The 19,761-nt window shown below is 37.5% G+C and overlaps 2 protein-coding genes across 2 annotated transcripts; both read right to left on the minus strand.

Annotated features, from left to right (window-relative positions):
- Positions 1-2,604: 2,604 nt before the first annotated feature.
- LOC132062626 (probable calcium-binding protein CML23) lies at positions 2,605-3,888 on the minus strand. The gene has a single exon (XM_059455160.1). The coding sequence runs from the start codon at positions 3,509-3,511 to the stop codon at positions 2,900-2,902; it is 612 nt and encodes a 203-aa protein (XP_059311143.1). The 5' UTR covers positions 3,512-3,888; the 3' UTR covers positions 2,605-2,899.
- Positions 3,889-6,141: 2,253 nt separating this feature from the next.
- LOC132064032 (brefeldin A-inhibited guanine nucleotide-exchange protein 2-like) lies at positions 6,142-19,251 on the minus strand. The gene is made up of 11 exons (XM_059456889.1): positions 17,978-19,251; positions 15,523-15,840; positions 15,067-15,412; positions 14,539-14,961; positions 14,163-14,452; positions 13,145-13,418; positions 9,926-10,425; positions 9,508-9,829; positions 8,967-9,345; positions 8,165-8,850; positions 6,142-7,015 (listed from the first exon to the last, which is right to left on the minus strand). Exons 1-11 carry the CDS (start codon positions 19,150-19,152, stop codon positions 6,404-6,406), a joined length of 5,325 nt encoding a protein of 1,774 aa, XP_059312872.1. The 5' UTR covers positions 19,153-19,251; the 3' UTR covers positions 6,142-6,403.
- Between the last annotated feature and the right edge of the window lie 510 nt (positions 19,252-19,761).

Consider the following 19,761-nt stretch of genomic DNA (forward strand, 5'->3'; position numbering starts at 1 on the left):
AAGTTTTTACCAATTAATAGTAGGGGCGGAGCTAGGTAGGCTCCAGGGGATTCATCCGAACTCCCTGAGCGAAAAATTACAGTGTATATACAAGATTAAAATTATCTTTTTATGTATATATAGTAGATGTTGAACCCCCTTAGCTTCTTTGTGTATTTACTTCTTTATATTTTTGAACCCCCTAAGTGAAAATACTGACTCCGCCACTAATTTAGTAGGGGTTCATGATTTAATATTTGTTAAAATATTAAAACTTCTTCACAATATATTTTCTTAAAGGGTCAAAAATGGTGATAGAGTTGACCATACGCTCAATTTGTAGCAACCATAAACATGCCGTTCCCAATGTACGTAGTGAGTTAAGCAGCAAGCGTTAGTTTTCATTATACTTGGTCCAGCATGGATTTTGAGCCTAACTCAAATACTTGGTCCAGCATGGATTTTGAGCCTAACTCAACCCTAAAAATTAACATATGAAGGAAGGATTGTCCAAATTCATATAAAGAGATCACGAATGTAAGATTTTTTTTTTCACTCTTCGACTATATCGATAGCTATATTATTTACTTTCACGCTCTCTAAAGTTGCAAATGCCACGCATTTTATCCAACTCGATCAATGGACGGAGAGAATGTAAACAAGAATCTCGTGCGAATAGGAGATCAAAGTGAATTTGTCTATTGAGCCAATCCGCTTTTAGGTCAAGAACTTGCGACAATATTAACAATATTGATATTTTCTAGCTGTTACATCCCCTGAAAGCATATCAGATTTGACAGATGTCACGTGATGAGGCAGCTAATAATTACTCGTGTTTGTATTAGGTATTCTTGTAGTTGTAGATACTTATTTTGTCTTCGTATCTCGACTCTGATCTCTGGAATGGGGAAACAAAAAATTGAGAAGTTGGATCACTCACCCCAACCCCTCGCCACTCACTCCACCCTACATTCATTTTAATAATTTGGAGGCATTGAAAGAGTCAAGCTTAATAAATGAAGAGAAAATCACAGCATGAAAATATTAAGGAGCCGTTTGGAAAGAAATTCTTTCCTTTCCTAAAAAAGAATTCAAAACATTATTTGGGGATACATTAGGGGAGGTGATTAGACATGAAATGGCCATCTTACATGAAATGGCGCATCTTACGCTTACGGAGGACATGACTTTAGATAGAAGGGTTTTGAGGTTGCGGATTAGGGTCAAAGGTTAGATGATAGTTGAGCGTTTTCTCGCTTTCCTGCGGTATAAGCTTAGTTGTACCTTCACATGCTCTCTTACGAGTAGTATTGGCAGTATTCTCGTAGTTTCTTGTTCTTCGATTTTGTGTTTCTTATGCTTCAATTATCGCATTATTTTGTTGTTGTTCTTTCTTTCTGAATGTTATATACTGCTTTCTATTTCGCATTATTTCGTTGTTGCCATTGCTTTCATTTCTGTAGTCCTTTTTTCAAACTGCTTTGAGATGCTTTTTACCTAAGTCGAGAATCTATCGAAACCAGCCTCTTTATCTCTACAAGGTACGAGTAAGGTCGGCATACACTTTACCCTCCCCAAACCTCACCTGTGAAATTACACTGGGTATGTTGTTGTTGTTGTTCTTGGTGATACATTGGGTTGATTTTTTTTTTTTAGTCTTTGAAAATACGTTTTTCAAAGAGTCTAAGCTTAATAAAATGAAGAGAAAATCACAGCACAAAAATATTAAGGAGCCGTTTGGAAAGAAACTCTTTCTTTTCCTAAAAAAGAATTCAAAAACATCATTTGGGGATACATTAGGGGAGGTGATTAGACAAGAAATGGCGCATCTTACGCTTACTGAGGACATGACTTTAGATAAAAGGGTTTGGAGGTCGCGGATAAGGGTCAAAGGTTAGATGGTAGTTGAGCGTTTTCTCGCTTTCCTACGGTATAAGCTTGGTCGTACCTTCACATGCTCCCTTACGAGTAGTATTAGCAGTATTCTCGTAGTTTCTTGTTCTTCGATTTTGTGTTTCTTATGTTTCAACTATCGCATTATTTCGTTATTGCTATTGTTCTTTCTTTCTGAATGTTATACACTGCTTTTCATTTCGCATTATTTCGTTGTTGCCGCTGCTTTCATATCTGTAGTCCTTTTCTCAAACTGCTTTGAAATGCTTTTTACCTAAGTCGAGGATCTATCGAAAACAACCTCTTTATCTCTACAAGGTACGAGTAAGATCGGCATACACTTTACCCTCCCCAAACCTCACTTGTGGAATTATACTGGGTATGTTGTTGTTGTTCTTGGTGATACATTGGATTGATTTTTTTTATTAGTCTTTGAAAATAAGTTTTTCAAGTTTGACCTGTTTTTTCAAGTGCAAAATCTTTTTCCGCTCACAAAACTTTAATTATTTTTAAGTGAAATGCATGTCCAAACGCAACTTCAACCTACCAATACCATTTCTACATTTTAACTTCAAAAATTCTTTTTTGTGAGTTCCAACCAAATCTATATCCAAACGCCTGCTAAGTCTATCTAATTACAAGAAGGTCAACTTTCACAAATGAACATGCAAATGAAGAAACAAACACAAACATGAACACAAAGCATCAAAGATAGAACTTGGAAGAGAAATATTATGCTTATCTGTACCTGCTTGCTTTCACAGCATTGAAATTCTACCTTAAAACCTGTACAGAAAAGCTGCAAAAAATTCTGAACACTACATAATCCAACAACCAAAGGACTCAAAATCCACAAATTTAACTCACTTGTTCAAAGACATCTCAACAAGAACAACAACAACTACGGCTCAATCCTTCAAGCATGGAATCGGCTTACACGAATCCTCACTATCTACATCACTCCATTTAAGCCTGTCATAGACTCACAATCCAACAAACAAAAACAGAGTAAAAAATATTATGTAGGCTAAAGATTGCATCCAGCAGCCATCATTTCTTTAAACTCTTCAAAATTTACAAATCCATCACCATCTTTATCAACCCCTTTAATCATTCTTCGACACTCTTTAAGACTGCAATTTACACAGCCAAGGCTAATTAGGACTCTCCTCAACTCCTTAGCTGATATAAGCCCATTTTTATCAGAATCAAACACAAGAAAAGCTTCTTTAAGCTCATCAATATTCTTAACAGAATCACCAAAAGTTTGATCTTTTTCCACCCCCATAACATTCAAGAACTCATCCAAATCCACAAATCCATCCCCATCACAATCCATTTCTTTTACCATAACTTCAGCTAATTCCTCAGCAGTTTTCAATTCTTGATGATGTCCAAGACTTGACAAAATTTCAGATAGCTCTAAAGGAGATATCTTTCCATCCCCATTTGCATCAATGAAGTTAAAGACTAATTTCAGTTGACTAGACACCTCCATAGACGCAAAACCTGATAACCAACTGAAATCAGAAACCATTCTCTTTGGTTTCTTTTTCCCTTTCTTCAAGTACTTAGATTGTCCAAGAAATTTCCCAGCAGAGTGATTCAGAGTCTTGAACCATATTCTAAAAGAATCCATAGTAATCTTGAAAACCAGGAGAAAAGATAAGAGCAAAAAGAGTGATGAGTTGGGTTGTTGACTATGTCAATGGTCAAGAAGTGGAATTAGTAAGTAAAACTGAAGAGAAATGAAAGTGAGTGTGCATGTGAACATACATGTTTGCCGTGGAATTTGGGAAAAATAAACTCACTCTTTTGTTATTTTCTCATCATACTACAGCCCTGTGACCGGGCCTACACAAAGCAACTTCTATTTTCTAAGTACTCTTTCTATTGAAGTGAAAAAATTCTGAAGCTTCTTTCTGCATGTTAAAATGTAGCAGAAGAAAGAAGAGGAACAAGTCATGTCGTGGTGTGGGGCGTAGACAGTGTCCTTGCACTGCCAATTACCAAGTCTAATTCATAGTGGAATATATAAATATCCGCTTAAAAATTGCCGGCAATATTTGTCATCATTATGCAGAGGTAGTTTAATTGTTCTAAATTCTAGAAAAACGCCACTTATTTTGAACTTTGAATTAATTATTTATGAGTTTTTTTTGACAGATTCAGAATTTGAGCTAAAGTCACTGAATTCTGCTGAACCCATTACCGGACTGTAGCACTGCCCGTATTTATATGCTAAACTTCTTTTTAGTTTCCGTTGGTCTTGGGGTCTCCGTTTGTGAAGGAATCAAGTGCTAAACAAGATGTTAATGAATAATCTTTTTGGAATTTACATGTCGGACGGCAAATTTAAGATCAAACTAAAGAGTTAAGGTAATTGGGATTCATTAGGGACAGTATCAATATACAAGTCACCTAGTGGTGGATGCAAATTTCCTGTTCCTTTCTCCATCTTGGTTTGACCAATTTGCAGAACTAATCAAATACAATTTATTCATTTAGTGAATATTAAATTTCAAGCATCCGCCATACCTGTCCTCTTATCACAGTACCACTAAGAACTAAGAACACTATTAACACGTTCTCATACTTGGTTTGAAGTGACAACTGACAACTGGTAATAACTTGGCCGGAAAAACTTTTTGAGCCTCCTTTTCACATTGATATCTAGAAGAAAAAAAAAAACTTTTTTTATTGGAACCAGTAGGGTAGGTCTTTCAGTCATTTGTATTTCGGTAGCTGAAACCGAAAATTAACAAAGTTGGGAAAATTTAAAAACAGAGTTTCTCAGTAATTATAAATGTAATATTCATTAAATTATTCGAATAGTAGAAACTGGAAGATAGCCAATATACAATTAGTACCCCATTTACGAAAGTTGATTGAGACTTGAGGGTCAAGCACTCACAAAATGTTCAAAAAGTTCCCTGGGTAAATGAAAAATCATTTTCAAATGATATGACCATAAGAAGACACTGTCAACAATGTTCTTAGAAGATAGAAAAATTACTCCTTTACCCCCAACGAAAAAAACTTAATTGTTACAGGGAAAATATCTCGCATTCGAGATGTATACAAAGGTAGCAAAAGATGAAAAAAAAATGACTTCCAGAATCACCAGGTAAAGTACTCCCTAATACTTTTTTGTGAGATAACCAGAAGCCAATAATAAATGCTCATTGCGGAATCAATTGCAATGTGCATATATCCAGAATTGGTTGATGGTGACATAAATTATCATGAGTGTCAATAATCAACTTCGAGATTAGACACAATTAAGTATAAGCCCATTGCAGAAGCAAACCATTGCAAACAGCGCACATCTCAAACACATAAAGCAGATAAATCTGCAAAAATCTACACAAAGAGAACTCGATAATTTTAAGGATCACCAAATAGTAGCAGCTATGATTGCAGTAAATAAAGGAATATACAACTATACAAAACAACATGGCAGCTAACCACTCAATAATATCTAGATTTTTCATAAACTAGGTGGAAAGTGGAGACGGTTAATCTCCCAGACCTAGCAGAGACAGAAACTTGCATAAAGAGGAAACAGACTGTTTTCAAAGGTTCAGAATCCCTAGTTACTCTTAGTCCTGATAACAGAGAGAAGAACTGGATCACCAGTAAAATATGGCTTTGAGTTGTAAAAGAATAATGACTGTCTCTACACCACGCCTTTCAGAAAAAATGTGCTTTAATGGTCAATGCTTGTACAGTAGTAACATTAAGAGAACATTTGGATATGCCAGCGAAAACACTTCCTTGCAGGTTCAGTAACAAATCAAGGCCCACTTCAAATATATTCCGTAGCAGTTAAGAAAAGGTAACCTTCTACCCGCACCCAAGGGAACGGGTGAGTGGTTTAGCTATAGAAGTAACAACCTAAAAATCCTAGGTTCCAATCCCAGCAACAACACTTAGCCTAAGCCCATCCGCTCATGAGCAGGTCTAACCATCACATGTGCTTGCGGGGTGTAGCAGGCACCTCAGTGCAATAGTCGAGGTGCACGCAAGCTGGCCCGAACACCATTACCTTCCGAAATAAATTGACAAAAAGAGAAGTAACCATCGATCTAGCATACGCATACCTGTGCATCAAACACTAACATCTTTCTCTTATAACCAAAGGAATCACCATGGATGTCTTATACTGCTTCAGAGCTGTAAAATCAAACATAAATTACCAAACCCCTGCAGCTAATCAGATAAAAAAAGCCCACAAGATAATTCTGAGTCGATATAGAACAAGCAATCTTTAGGCATAAAATTGCTCGTATATTGTAGAGGAAAATGCTACACATACAACATCAGAACTCCTGCTAACATCTAATGACTCTACAAAGAGCTAAGCCCCTCAATATACTGCAGAAGGTTCTAAATGCCTGGTCATATAAACAATCACTAGTTCTTGAAGCACCGAAACTATCTTTCTGCAATATTAGATGATAGCAAAATTTGCAAAAATACAAGAAATATAACCATATATCATGAAAAAAAACATATGAGTACCCTAAGCTCAACATGACCGAAGCAAAACAGGACCCACGGATGAGCTGAGCATATCACTCAGGGCTAACTGAATCTCATTTGAGCCATGCTCACAACTTATCAAGCTTGAAAGTAATGGGAAGAAGCAAGACAAGTTTTTCTCAAATGATGCATCTCCTAAACTACATATTGCCTGGAGAGTTGCAGTGATAAGAGGTGCACGTGCAGCCAACTCTCTCCTTCTACCAGAACCCAGGGGAATTAACCAACGAAGCTGTGCACCAAGAGATGACTCAGACATTTGTCCTGAACGTGCAATTCCAATATAGAAATGTAAGACCTCACTGCAAAGGTTGACGAGGTAAGTTTCCACTTCAGAATCTTCAAACCCAGTAGGTTTATCTAGCACAAGATTTTGTAAAAATGAGAGGCATATTTGATAAGCCTCATTCTCAAGCCGTAATAATGGAGGGTCCTGCATTTGGGTTATGGAACTGAACTCTAGCAGCTTTGACCGCAGTGTTGTGTCACTGTTTATCTTATGAGCATGAGATGCCACACCATGCATGGCATCAAAGAGGACAATGATGTTTTTGCTAGACAGCTGAGGTCTGTACATGTTGTAGATCTCCATCACAGCCTGCAATGTGCAAGAGACCATTATGGTAGAAATTAAGCTATCCAGATTTACACAAAAACAGGAATAATTAATCAAATTGACCATACGAGGTTTCCCATAATATCAATGTTTTTCCTGAAGACATGACCTTTAAGGAAGCAACAACACAAGCTCCATTCTTCAGAGAATTACCAAATTAACAATACAAAGATATCCCAAGTGCAAGTAGACAACTGAAAGAGATGCAAGACTGACATGCCAAAAACACAAACACCTATCATATCAAAGATCTTCCAACAGGATTGTGAGATATTCTCAGTTACTAATCTCACACTACAGGGATCAGTAGTAGAAAGATTGTCTGAAACTTGAGAAGGCATCAAGAGTTCATAGTTTTAGTCAATTGTAATTTGATTCTCTTTTTCCCAATTTTATATACATAAAACGAAACTAGGATGAAATAAAATTGGTATTAACTTCAACTAAGGCGGTACTAGTTATAGCTCTAGTTATCAAAAGATAAACTAATACTAGCTTCAGATTGATTAAAAACTGTGAGAAAAAGGAACGAGCCTGTAAACTGATAACTCTTGAATAATAATGGTAGGGGGATTATCAAGTGTAGTACTAATGTGGTTATCTTTCCATATTAAAATATCTCAGCGCAATCTTCATCAAATTACTCCTATTCCAATATGGAATTGATGGTATCTCCTTTTAGACAATTAAATTAGCATTAACTTCCAACACAAATTTGTTACTGTATATCCAGATATATATGTCTAACTTAAGAACTTGAATCTACAGCAGCACACCAGACATACATGCGTTCAAAGTTTCTAACTGTGCCTATTTATTTAAAGACCAAAACTAGTATGGCAACCCCACATTTCTCCCACTTAATTTGACACAGTATCCACCTTTATTTCTATCTAACCATGTCAAGTCAAAACACGAGATATTCAAAAGATCTTTCAAATACCACAACACTCATTGGGCTTTTTGAGTCCATCGAACTCTCTGTTTTTATGTAGGAACGTGAAGCAGTTTACTATTTAAGCCCTTTATCTTGTACCCCTTAACATAGTGTGTATACCATCTTTACTTGCTTCAAGAGAGCATACATAAATGAATTAGAAGTAAACCCACAGTAGTGGCTTTGCTGGATACCTGAATTAATAATAGCTGAACAGCAGCCCTACACTTCACATCAGAAATAGCATCATATAGACGATGCCTCCTCAGGTTTTCCAAGTCCTCATCTGGAGTATCTGTTCCAGTGGTTTCTGCATTGCTATTCCTAGTTATATCTTCTTCCTGGGACCAATAATTGTTATTTTCATTGAGAAGAAAAGAGAAGTCGGGAAGAGTTGCATTAGCCGCTTCTTTAAGGGACAAAACAACTTCAAGCCATTTATCTTCGGAGAAGAGATTCCCAGCATTGCTCATAAGACGGACAAATGCAGCAATGCCAATACCAGCAAGGCTCTGATGAGGACGCTTGACAAAATTCACCAATAAGAACAACACTTTCTTCAGAAGTGGATTGACTGTGTCATAAAATTTAACAAAAAGATCTACAACCAGTTGGAGCGCCAGTGTGCAGGTCTCATAAAGCCATGCATCTTGATCAGGCTCACCCTCTTCAGCATCAATTCCATGTGTAGGTGAGTTTTCACCTGAAGGATCAATGGTATGTCGAACATAGTCAAAGATGGGAAATAGGACGGATTCAAACACCCTTTCCCATAATGATAGAGAGAAATGGTGCCCGTAATTGCGTAGGGTATCAAACAGCACTTGCAGAGCACTCTTTCTGATTTCGGGCCTCGGATCGAAGCTAAGTTCAGATAGTCCTGTAATAGAAAAAGAGTATTTTCTTAAACAAGTATAGCGAATGTTGACCTAAACTTGTCTTATCAAAAAGAATAGTGAAAGAGACTTGGTCTAAGTCAAATGTCTTTGTCCTTACCAGCCAACAGTGGAAACCAGAAGTACAGATGATCCTCCTTAACTGTCAACTCTCCATTTTCAATGTTGTGGTCTTTTCCTTTATGAGGTGAAGATGGTGAAACCTTCCCAGAAGTTTCTCTGTCCTTGTTCCTTGAGGAGCCAAGTTCACCTTCAGCAAGTTTTGCCGCACATAAACGAAGGAAAGAGATGGCATTGAGACTAATATCTTTGTTGAACCTACTATTAGTGAATGCAACAAGGCAATTAACGCAGTCTGTGAATGTGGTGGTCTCAGTCTCCGTAATATATGGAAAATAATCTCGCACAATCTTTTCCATTATCTCAAACGCCAACAACACAATGTTTTTATGGTCATCATAAGCAGCAGTGGTGAAGACCTGAAAACGTTGGGTAATCAATAAAAGAAGCAAAGAACATCAGGTGAAAAGAATAAACTAGAAATTTAAGAAAAGAATGTATACTCATAATCAAGTAAAGATCAAAAGATGGTTTACACTACAAAGATTAAATAATGGAAAGAAAAGGGAGAAATTTGATACCATGAACATGCTTTTCCATCCGGACTTTACATGATTGACTCGAGATAAAACCATTTGAGAGACGCATCTGATGATTAATTCTCTGATCTCCACAGCACTACTCTTGCGCATAACAATCACAAAAGGCTTCATAAACTCATTCTGAAAATTATAGTTAGCCAATTCTTCTCTCTCCAAGAACTTCATTGATAACTGGCGTAAAGAATCCATCGCAAATATGGCAATTGAAAGATTTTCAGAGCAACCAATGGTCACAAAAAATTCACCAAGAACATGCCAGATTTTTGTCCAAACAAATCTGATACGATTCATGTTGTAGTGCCTGTTTAACGAAAATGAATCAATAATTCTGCTAGTTATCAGGAAGCAAAAGGGAAAGTAAAATGTACACTTTATATAAAAAGACCAAAGGACATACGCAATCTCAACTATCTTTGTGAGACTAAAAACCCGTGGATCCGAAGTAGAACGTAGTTCTTCCATAGAGACCTTGCATAAAGCTTTCACAAAGTCCACTATAGCCTCACTGTTTAATTTCTGACTCCTTATGAATATGCGGTTCATTTCACCCACTTGTTCCAACATGTTTAAGTTAGAGACCAAGTTGTTCATCTGCTCAGATGTCATGCCTGCAGCAGCACTGCCACCAATACCAGCACTATCATATGAACCCCTTCGCATGGCTGAAGCTGCACTTTGAATCTTCCCAGGACCTTTCTTTTTCAGGACAGGAAGGATGACAGACTTGGCTTGTTTTGACTTGTCAAATTCATTCTGAGGAAGTGCAAAGAAAGTAGCATCTGGAGGGGCACCCTCCCCCAAGAGATGCAAATGTTCAAACCGAGAAACACATGTCAGAATATGTTCCCATGCCTCCTGTAGGTAGTTCCCATCCTCGTCTGCAATTGTAACTATTGCCTGTTAAACAAAAAGGTAACCCATGAGTTTCTCCCTTCAAAACTCAAGAAGAGAACAAAAGATTAGAACCATCAGCCTTTTTACGGAAACTATATTAGTCTTCCATAAACCTCAGGGAGAAGATAATAGGATAACTTAATAGCACTGACACAGGGAAACTAAACACTCAGCTAAAACAAGGTCCAGACTACTTGCTACTTTGACAAGAAAGTCCTGCTTTAACATTTGCCACTTGGTCGGCGATGAGCATCTATTAACATACATAAAATTCCACCAGAATATGAAAAATCTAGAGCCTAAAAACACACGAGTAGTGTAGTTTAAAGGTCAACACAAAAATAAAAACTTGTTCCCTAACAAGAATATTTGCCAAAACCCCTCCATTATACACATGAAAATGTCTATCTGCAAGGAGGCGCAGGCAAACTCGTACAAGGAAGAAATTTTTTCCTTGGATTTGAGTAAAATTTTGTTTAATCTCTGCTAAAAGAAACAAAGAGAAAAATGAAAGAGCTTAAGTTTCACTAATTAGTCAAAAGGGGGGAGAAGAGGGTTGAGAAAAAAAATGTCCAGGTTGAAAGAGAAGCCAAAGGGTACTAAAGTCTCTTATATCCCCACACCTTATAAAAGGACAACTGAATCATAATACCAGGCGTGATTATGGGTAGCATAGGATTGTGCTGAGGCCTGAGAGGTATCCTCCACCAGCCCTATTTGATTGGATCCACAAAGTTTACAACCATCATCTATTCTGGTAGAAATCCTCGCACTCTAAATGTTTATAATTTCTAGTGAACTTATAACTGTCTACTTTGAATACAGTGTAATATTAGGTAGCAAACTATTCCAAGTGATAAACTTCCTCTTTCTCCTTTTCATTGACCCTCTTTGCTCCGCTTAAAGGTTCTTTTTTCGGCAAAGTAAGTGTTTACGTAATGTTCGAAGCGCAAAAAAATGAAGAAATCTGTTGAAGAGATGTAACTTTTTTAATAACACAAAGTATAATTGACATAGTGGTAGGCACCTGTCAGCAAAAAAAGTGCTTTTGAGTAGAAGCAGGAGCTGCTTTTGAGAAGCTAGAAGCTGGAAAAAGTAGTTTCTCCCCAATAAAGTACTTTTTTGGAAAGCACTTTTGAGAAAATACACTTAGAAGCGCTTTTTAAAAGCTTGGCCAAACACTAATTGTTGCTCAAAAGTGCTATTCAAATTGATTAGCCAAGCAAGAACTGCCTCTCGCCAAAAGTACTCCTTTGAAAAGCACTTCCAGAAAAGAAAAAAAAAAAAACCGAAATAAGCTGATTTTAAAAGCTAGGCCAAACAGGATATGAACTCGAGACTATTTCTGGGGATGTTTTCTCCCAAAACTTTAAGAACCAAATGTCCTTTCATCAGAAAATAGTAAGAACCAAAATTCCAAGTTAACCCAACTTAATGGACAGTCGAGCATGGATTTTCCGAGCATCCACACCTGTTAGTTAATAATATTTCAAATTATTGGAAGCGAAAAAACTTTTACTAGGAATAAGTCATTTCTTTGGGCAGGCTTAAGCAGATATTCGGTCAGTGAAAATAGGATAACTGCAGCAGTATCAAATACTTTATGCGAGTAAAAAGAGATAATGTAAGAAATAATGGAACAAAGAGTTTGGCAAAAAATATAATGGGAATGCGCAAAATTCTGTGGACTTAGGTTTCAAAGAGAGACAGGGTATGGAAATGTCTTAGTAGCGTAGAAAAAAAAATGAAGAAATTACCCTACCAACCCTAAAATATAGCAGATTCAAGTAGGCACTATAAAGTAAACAATAGAAAGGGTACTTATTCTCAATTACCAAGGCACTGACATCCATTAAAGCAGACCAGTACCTTGTCTTTTGCATTCATATCTTCATCTCAAGATCATTCTCGAACAAAATTTAGTCAAACTATGGTTTTCCTGTTTGGCCTGTTTATATCTATAATCAAATTTTGTCAAAATTTTAACTATTACCAGATTGAATGTCCACATTCAGCTTGGACAGTTATCAACATGAGAGTTTGAATTTTATTTTTTTTCCTACTTGTCAGAATAGGTGTTGACAAAAGGCTACAACTTACTATTTCTAGGGATGGAGAATAATACAATTTTGAAGTTGCGGAGTCTAAATTCATTTATGTGTAAAGGATGCCCTGAAACTATCCTTTGACACATTAAATGTTATGCCTAAAAGGGTGAAAGCTACATCGAACTAAGATCATTGCCCAACTCTATTGACAATTATTTGACTCAAACATCATTTTAGGTCAAAACAGATTGTTTCAGTATCAGTGGAGTCATCGTTTCACAAGCTAATAGTATCCACTATTCTGGACCTGAATTAAAGGGGTAGGTTGAACTAATGAAACTTCAGAACCACCTTACCCCATAGAAAGTACATTAGCTCAATTCATCAATTCCAATGATTTGCCCTACATTTTATCCATTGACAATCAGTTCCAAATAATAGACAATACCTAACTTTAATGTTACTAAACTGTATTATCAGCTGCCAACGCAAAGGAAGTCCTCTTGGTAAATCATTCACTTTGATGTTGGAGGTCAGGTAAGTCATTAGCTCAGGGGAAAAAACAAAATCAAAATGCAAAGTTGATAAGAATCACCAAAATGCAGATTAGCAACAAAAAGATCAACTCAGTACAGTAGAAGCATGGGCATGCAAAAGCCGGAGCAAACACAAACCTTGATTGCCTCTATGTTTTTCTGTTTGATGTCTGCAGGTGAGTGAAGAGAAGTGAATTTTGCAAGAGAAGTCACAAAAGCATCCCTATGTGTTTTCATGGACATTGCAGCAGTTACATGGATTGCACAACGGAATCCTTCCAAACACAGAGATATCACAACTCCATCGTCAGTTTGGTCTAAGGGAACACTAAAGGCAGCCAACATCGGGGCCCAGCAAACCTCAACCATGAATCTGAGGATCACCACATCTGTTGCAGCATAATAAACTGACCTGCAAATTCAAGTTGATTAGGTGATCTAGGTTAATCACGCAATGGAATGGAAGGCGGTAGACAAGATTGACCTTGAGCAATAAAGTTGGACTCACGGGAGGGGGAAAAGAAGACAAAGGGCATGGAGTGTTGCCCCCTTAGCAATCATGTGGGTTATTTGGAAAGAGAAAAATTGAAGGGCTTTTGAAGGGGTGGAATTAGATTTTGTAAAAATGCAAAGTAGTGTGCCGTCTCTAGGTTCTTTTTCGTGTACTTATGAGGTCCCTATTTGTATAGATGATTGGATCTCTTTTGTTGAGAACCACATTTTGGTGTAGGTTCTCTTCTTTTGGTATATGTCTACACTGAATTTTCCACTATTGTCAATAAAATAATTTACCTTATAAAAAAAAATGACCTTGAGTAATGAATAAATTGCAAATTTCTTTCTCCCTAAAAGATATCATACACTGATACTAGGACATATCCTTCTACAACAACAACATACCCAGTGTAGGACATATCCTTCTAAACTTCCTTATTAATAAGAATGTGTGAAGATTGGTTTCACAAAAAAAATACAGTAAATAGTATCATCATTTTCTGCAGCAGATTGATAGGTTATTCGATTAAAGCTCTCATTCTGTTATCTTTACAGAGGGTAAAGAAAGGAGTTGTTAAGAATAAAGACAGAATGACGGAAGTAACATACAAGAATGTAACATTAAATAACAAGTATAGAAGAATTATCTGGTGAATCTTACTCGGATTTGCGAGCTTTCTCTTTGAACTGCTCCTGCATGTGTCTGACAAGATCATCACTAGTCTCCATACTTTCATCTCCTCGCTTACGGACAACAATATTCAAAATACTGTCTAAACCTAAAATCTTGTTAGAGTTCAAAGACTGCTTTTGTTGGAGAGCCAAGTTATCATCTTTCATTTTAATTTCATTTCTCGATATCCTCTCAAACAACGATCTCAAATACTCCTCTGGCAAATCCTTTCCATCATCAATTCCGCGATTGTTCCTTATAAAATCATCAGCTGACATCTACAGAATGTAAAATGGGATATCAGGCCGATTAACTGAAAATGGGCATAAGCAAATAGTCATCTCCTGCAAAATGAAAAGCATACCTTGGTTTTGACCATAGGATTATGGGCATCAGTGTTAAGCAATATAACTGAGTAAGCAAGGACATAGGCAGTGTCTGCACTACTAAAAACTTTTGGATTGCATTTACAGTACCGTTCAGCAAACTTTTCCATGATTCGATCAATCTTCTGTGCCTCGCCAGGCAATCTGAATCCTTGTAGAAAGGCCCTGATGGCCTCATCAAATTCCTTTCCTTGGAAATCAAAGGAATCCACGTATGCATGCATTACTTTCAATGGTAAGTCATCCCTTTCCCCCAGGTAATCACCTATTAAGGTTTTATTCAAACCAGAGGCATCTTTAAGAAAGGCCGCAATTTCTTCTGGTGAGTTCCCCACTTTATTAGCATTAATCAGGAATACAATGCCTTTCTTGGGTTTCCTATTAAACAAAGATATACCTTCCTGCACAAGTTTCAAATTAGACTATGTCACAGACGCTGCTCATCACAATTCTTTTGGCAATCAGAATAGTTACTGGTCCAAAGAACAAATATATTTATCACCTACCTGAAGTTCAAGCTTGTAAGCGCGACGCTGCTCAATTGTAGCAACATCAGAAACTTCACTAGAGGATTCAGAATGAGAATCTGATACTTCAGTAGGCTCATCCTCATTGCCATTTGCAATGGGAAGAGTCCCAGGTTCGGAGTTACTGTCAGGTGCCTCGTACTTTTTGGTTGAAAGAGGATCTGCAATACGCAAGTGTTTGTTCATCCAATCTCCCAAAGACTTCAAGATAGCCACTAAGCACCTCATTGCTTCTAGCTTCATGGTTGATTCTTGGGGTGGCAAAAGACTTGTTGTTGTACCAGGAGGTACACCTTGAGCAGTTTTAAGAAGCCCATTGACCATTCTGAAAGAATTTTGCAGAAACAAAGGAGGAACCAGAGATTGAAATTTAAAATCAGACTCCGCAGAAATTTTCTAAACTAAATAATACAGACAATAGGATTTGAAAGATACCTCTCAAATATGTTTGACGAATTGACATCACAATCATAATTGAGGAATATATCCACCAGAATCTGTGAATCAATGCAAAGCCTCTCAAGAAATCGAAGCACTATCATTTTCTGTTGGAAATTTGGTTGAGCAACATTTTCCAATACTCTAAGAACGATCATTGGAAAGAAAACTCCAATTTCTGCCTTGAGGCCGGCTCTAAATCTTGCAACCAGACTTATAAAAATTGAGCACGAAAGCTGGAAGACAATCATGAGGCTTGAAGCACTGTTTTTCAACAGTGACAAACACAAGTACTGCTTAATAGCACCTAAAAACCTGTAAGAATTTTTTTTTTTAAAAAAAAAAAAAAAAAAAAATTAAAACCAACATAACCATGAATAGACCAACTATTATTGAAATTGGAAGATGCAAATGCTGATTGCAGTAGGTCAAATAGTCGGACAGTTGCAAGACCTAAGAGTACGCACTGATTAAGAATTTCAGATAAAGAGATGTTATGAGACTTACACACCAAACAAGTGGACGACAGAAAAAGTTATTGCAGATATCAGGGCTAACAGAAATATGAGAAATGGTGACTACACTGTGACAAGTGCCTAACCAATGAAAGGATAACCACCATCATAACTTCAACATGTCACTTCCCAGGCATAACTGCCAAGGTATCGTAAGATTTGGCCGAACCCTCTGCGCCACCTCAAGGCTTTTGGGTCGTATAGTTTTGTCCCCTTAGGCTTTAACCCAAAACGTGTCTCGATAGTTAGAATCGTGAACTCTCCCTTATATGGTCCCTAATTCTCCCCTCCCATTCTAATGTGGGATTTGCACGGTATTGCTCGGAACTCTTCAAAAATATCATCGGATGCGCATCGGATCCTCCGAAAATCTCCAAAAATAGTGTAGTTCCGGAGAATTTGACAGGTGCGGCAGCATTTTTGGAGAGTCCGAGCAACAAAGGATTTGCCTAGGGAAAACTTCAGAACAAACCCCCTTTAGAGTTCAACGCCAGTGGTCCATGAGCTGTTACACAACGGTCCAGGCAACAACTAAGAAATAGACCGTAACAGTAACTAATAATTGGTGAAAGCAAACAGTTCGTCAAGTACTCATACCTATTATTAGTAGCTAACTAGCAAAGATCGTGCAATTTGAGCTTGCTTCTTTCATTCATTCCAAATCCTAGGACAGTAACGATTGGAAAGTCTCAAGCTTGTACAAGTTACAATAGCTATGTATAAATCATCTTTAATAGACAAAAAATGTGAGGTATGAACAATCTAATTAAGCAAAAAGGCACCTAAGGAATGTCACTCTTACAAAGTAACAGGGACAACAAAGTACACCACTACAGAAAACCAGGCGTTGCAAAAAAATGAGAAGGTTTCTGTTCCTCACAATACTCATAGCCTCACCAAACAGACCTCAAAAGTGCCTCTGAATTTACAAATACATAATCCCACCCCCCCCCCCCCAAAAAAAAAAAAACCCCTAACAAGAAGGCATTGAAGGATGTCTAATTCAAGATTTCTCCACATTAACAAGGAAAGCCTATAGAGCTGTTCAGCGGTACAAGCTTTAGGTTTGACAGCTTCAAATAGCTCAGGATATCCAAATCATAAAAAAGGCAGAAAGGTGATGCCTGTAAGGCATAAGCCTTAGAAATATCGCAGTGTTATGCAACCTTAAATGTTTTCCGACTAAGTGGAACCACCGTGGGCAATGATCTAAGATCATTGTCCACTGTATGAGAAGAGTGACGACATCAAGCTTCCTCTCACCTGCGTAAGGTAAGATAGGCCAACTCTTTTTTCTCTTCTTTTTCCTACGTTGATTTGGTCAGTATAGCCTTGGAGCCGTGGTCCAAGCAAGAAAATGTCACTTTAAAAACTTTTAGCAGCACAAAAGGCATAGAAACTCATATGTTGATTTTCATTTTGCAAATCCTTTTTGTTCCCTGAGAATAGTCTAAAAAATGAGCTAAGCAAGAAGACAATGTAAATTAAAAAGATGGTGGCTACAGAGGTAAGTAGCAATACCGTTTCAAAGACAGATGAAGATATAAAAAACAAGAGTCTTGTCAAAAAAAGATATAAAAAACAAGTTGGAAAGCCACTGGCCTCATCTTATTACAGTGTGAGCAGTTTTTTGGACTCTTTGTATATCTGTCGGTATTACCTTAGCCAGGAGCATATAAGAGTAACAAAGAACATTTTTCCATGTGAAACATTGACAATAGTACTTTGTAAATACTTATTAAAAAAGAACAGACTTTATAACTTAGATCAAATAAAAATAAATAAACATGCGCCGTTGACACATTTATGCCACCAACAATGAACCAACGACAGAAAACAATACTTCGAAATAAGAACCTATATACAGTAATTAGACGAGCCATTGCATAAGTAATTGAGGCATAGAATATATTTCAATCAGAATAGCAGGTAAATACCTGTCGCTTGTCCTAAATATTGCTCCGGCATTCTCCAACAATATCTTGAGCAGCTCCAACGCCACAATCTTGCCCCTCATTAACTGTGGATCTGCTGCTGCTTCCTTAGGTGGTGTCTTCATTGAGAGCTTACACAAAGCTCTAAACACCAAAAACGCATCCCTTCTCAATTTATTTCCAATTTGAACCTCCAAATCATCATCCCTTTCTCCCTCCCCGTCCACAAGCTCCCCTTTTCGCCCTTCCAACGCCGTCTTATACATACTAATCTCCCAATACTTCGCGTCCAACATATCCTTATCCGTGGAATCCAACAAATCAGCAGGATTAGTCGACTCCACAGTCGATGTAGTCGTCTCAAACGCCCCATCATGTGCACCAGTAGAAGTAGCACCCGCTCTCGGTGTCCCAGCATTAAAAACCCCATCAATATCCTGCAAAACTTTAGTTATAAACCCCTGAACGAACAACGTCATCGATCCATCAGCATCAGCTTTCTCAGCTGGTTCCATTAATTCCGCAACAACAATAGGCTGCAACGGAACAGTCGACGAATCAGCCTCCATTCTCCTAAAAACAATCACCAACATCTGAACCAACGACGCTTTCGCCGTAGTCTGATTCACCACATTCTTACTCTCCAAATAAATATCATAACACGTCCTCACAACCTGCAACAACGAATCCCCATGTATTCGTATCGAAACCGACGTAACAGCAGACAAAATAGTCTTAATCACAAGCAATTCAACCGCATCATCACCCAAATCATGACATTTACAAACAGACTCAATCAATTTCGCCAACAGCTTGGAATCAGGCCCACCAGTGGGGTCCGCTTCGCCACGTAGGTAACCATGAGCAATTAACTTCTGGACAGCATCAAGGGCAGCTTCAGCGATCTTAAGATGACCCGACCCGGAAGCATTAATAAAAGGGCTAAGAATAAGCTCGGAATCATTAAAAGAAAGATCTAGAAGAACACCGGAATCGGGATCGGGTTCGGCAGATGGGGAAGTGGGTGGGGTTTGAGATGGGTTAGTAAGGAATTCAATAACGGATTTGCATTCATGTGATAATTTAGAATGCTTACGCCATGATCCGTTCTTAATGATTTTTTCAAGAGCTGGGATAAGCACTTGGTTTAGCCGGGAATCGGCTTCCGAAGAAGCCATTCCCGATTAGATTTAAGGTGGATCTGAATTAGGTTCGTTGAAGACGACGTCGTAATTGGGTTGCAACGCTGAAAATGGTGGCCAGAATGTGGATGGGAGAGGAGAATGTAATGAAGTGAAGTGATAGAGAGAATCTAGATCGCGATGGGAGTTCGATTGGAGTATTATATTTTCATTTAGGATTATTATCAAACGGGTGGTGTGCAGCCCGAGGATTTGACTATGGAGAGTAAAATGAAAATGGTAGTTGCTTAGTTGTTGGATTTTAGGAAATTGGAAAAAAGCATACTGGTGGCTTTACTAGTACGTTTTTGAGCTTTATTATTGTCAAATCTCTAGGAACAGGATTGTTGAGTGAAGTTTCCCTTGCAAATCTTTGGGGTGACATTTTAATCTAAATATTTATCGTGTTTGGATTCGAATATTGAGTGATTAAAATTGATTAATTTTTAAAATATTTGACTACTTATAATTTATTTTTATTAAAAATTTAATAAATATGATTTTCTAAAATAATAATTTAAATATTATCTCCACGTAATATAGTGCTAGTTGATGGTAGTTGGAGGATGTATTTTGCGGTGCTGGTTATGGTTGTGTAGCAATTGT

Source organism: Lycium ferocissimum, chromosome 7, assembly GCF_029784015.1.
Source record: "Lycium ferocissimum isolate CSIRO_LF1 chromosome 7, AGI_CSIRO_Lferr_CH_V1, whole genome shotgun sequence".
In the NCBI taxonomy this organism is placed as follows: domain Eukaryota; kingdom Viridiplantae; phylum Streptophyta; class Magnoliopsida; order Solanales; family Solanaceae; genus Lycium; species Lycium ferocissimum.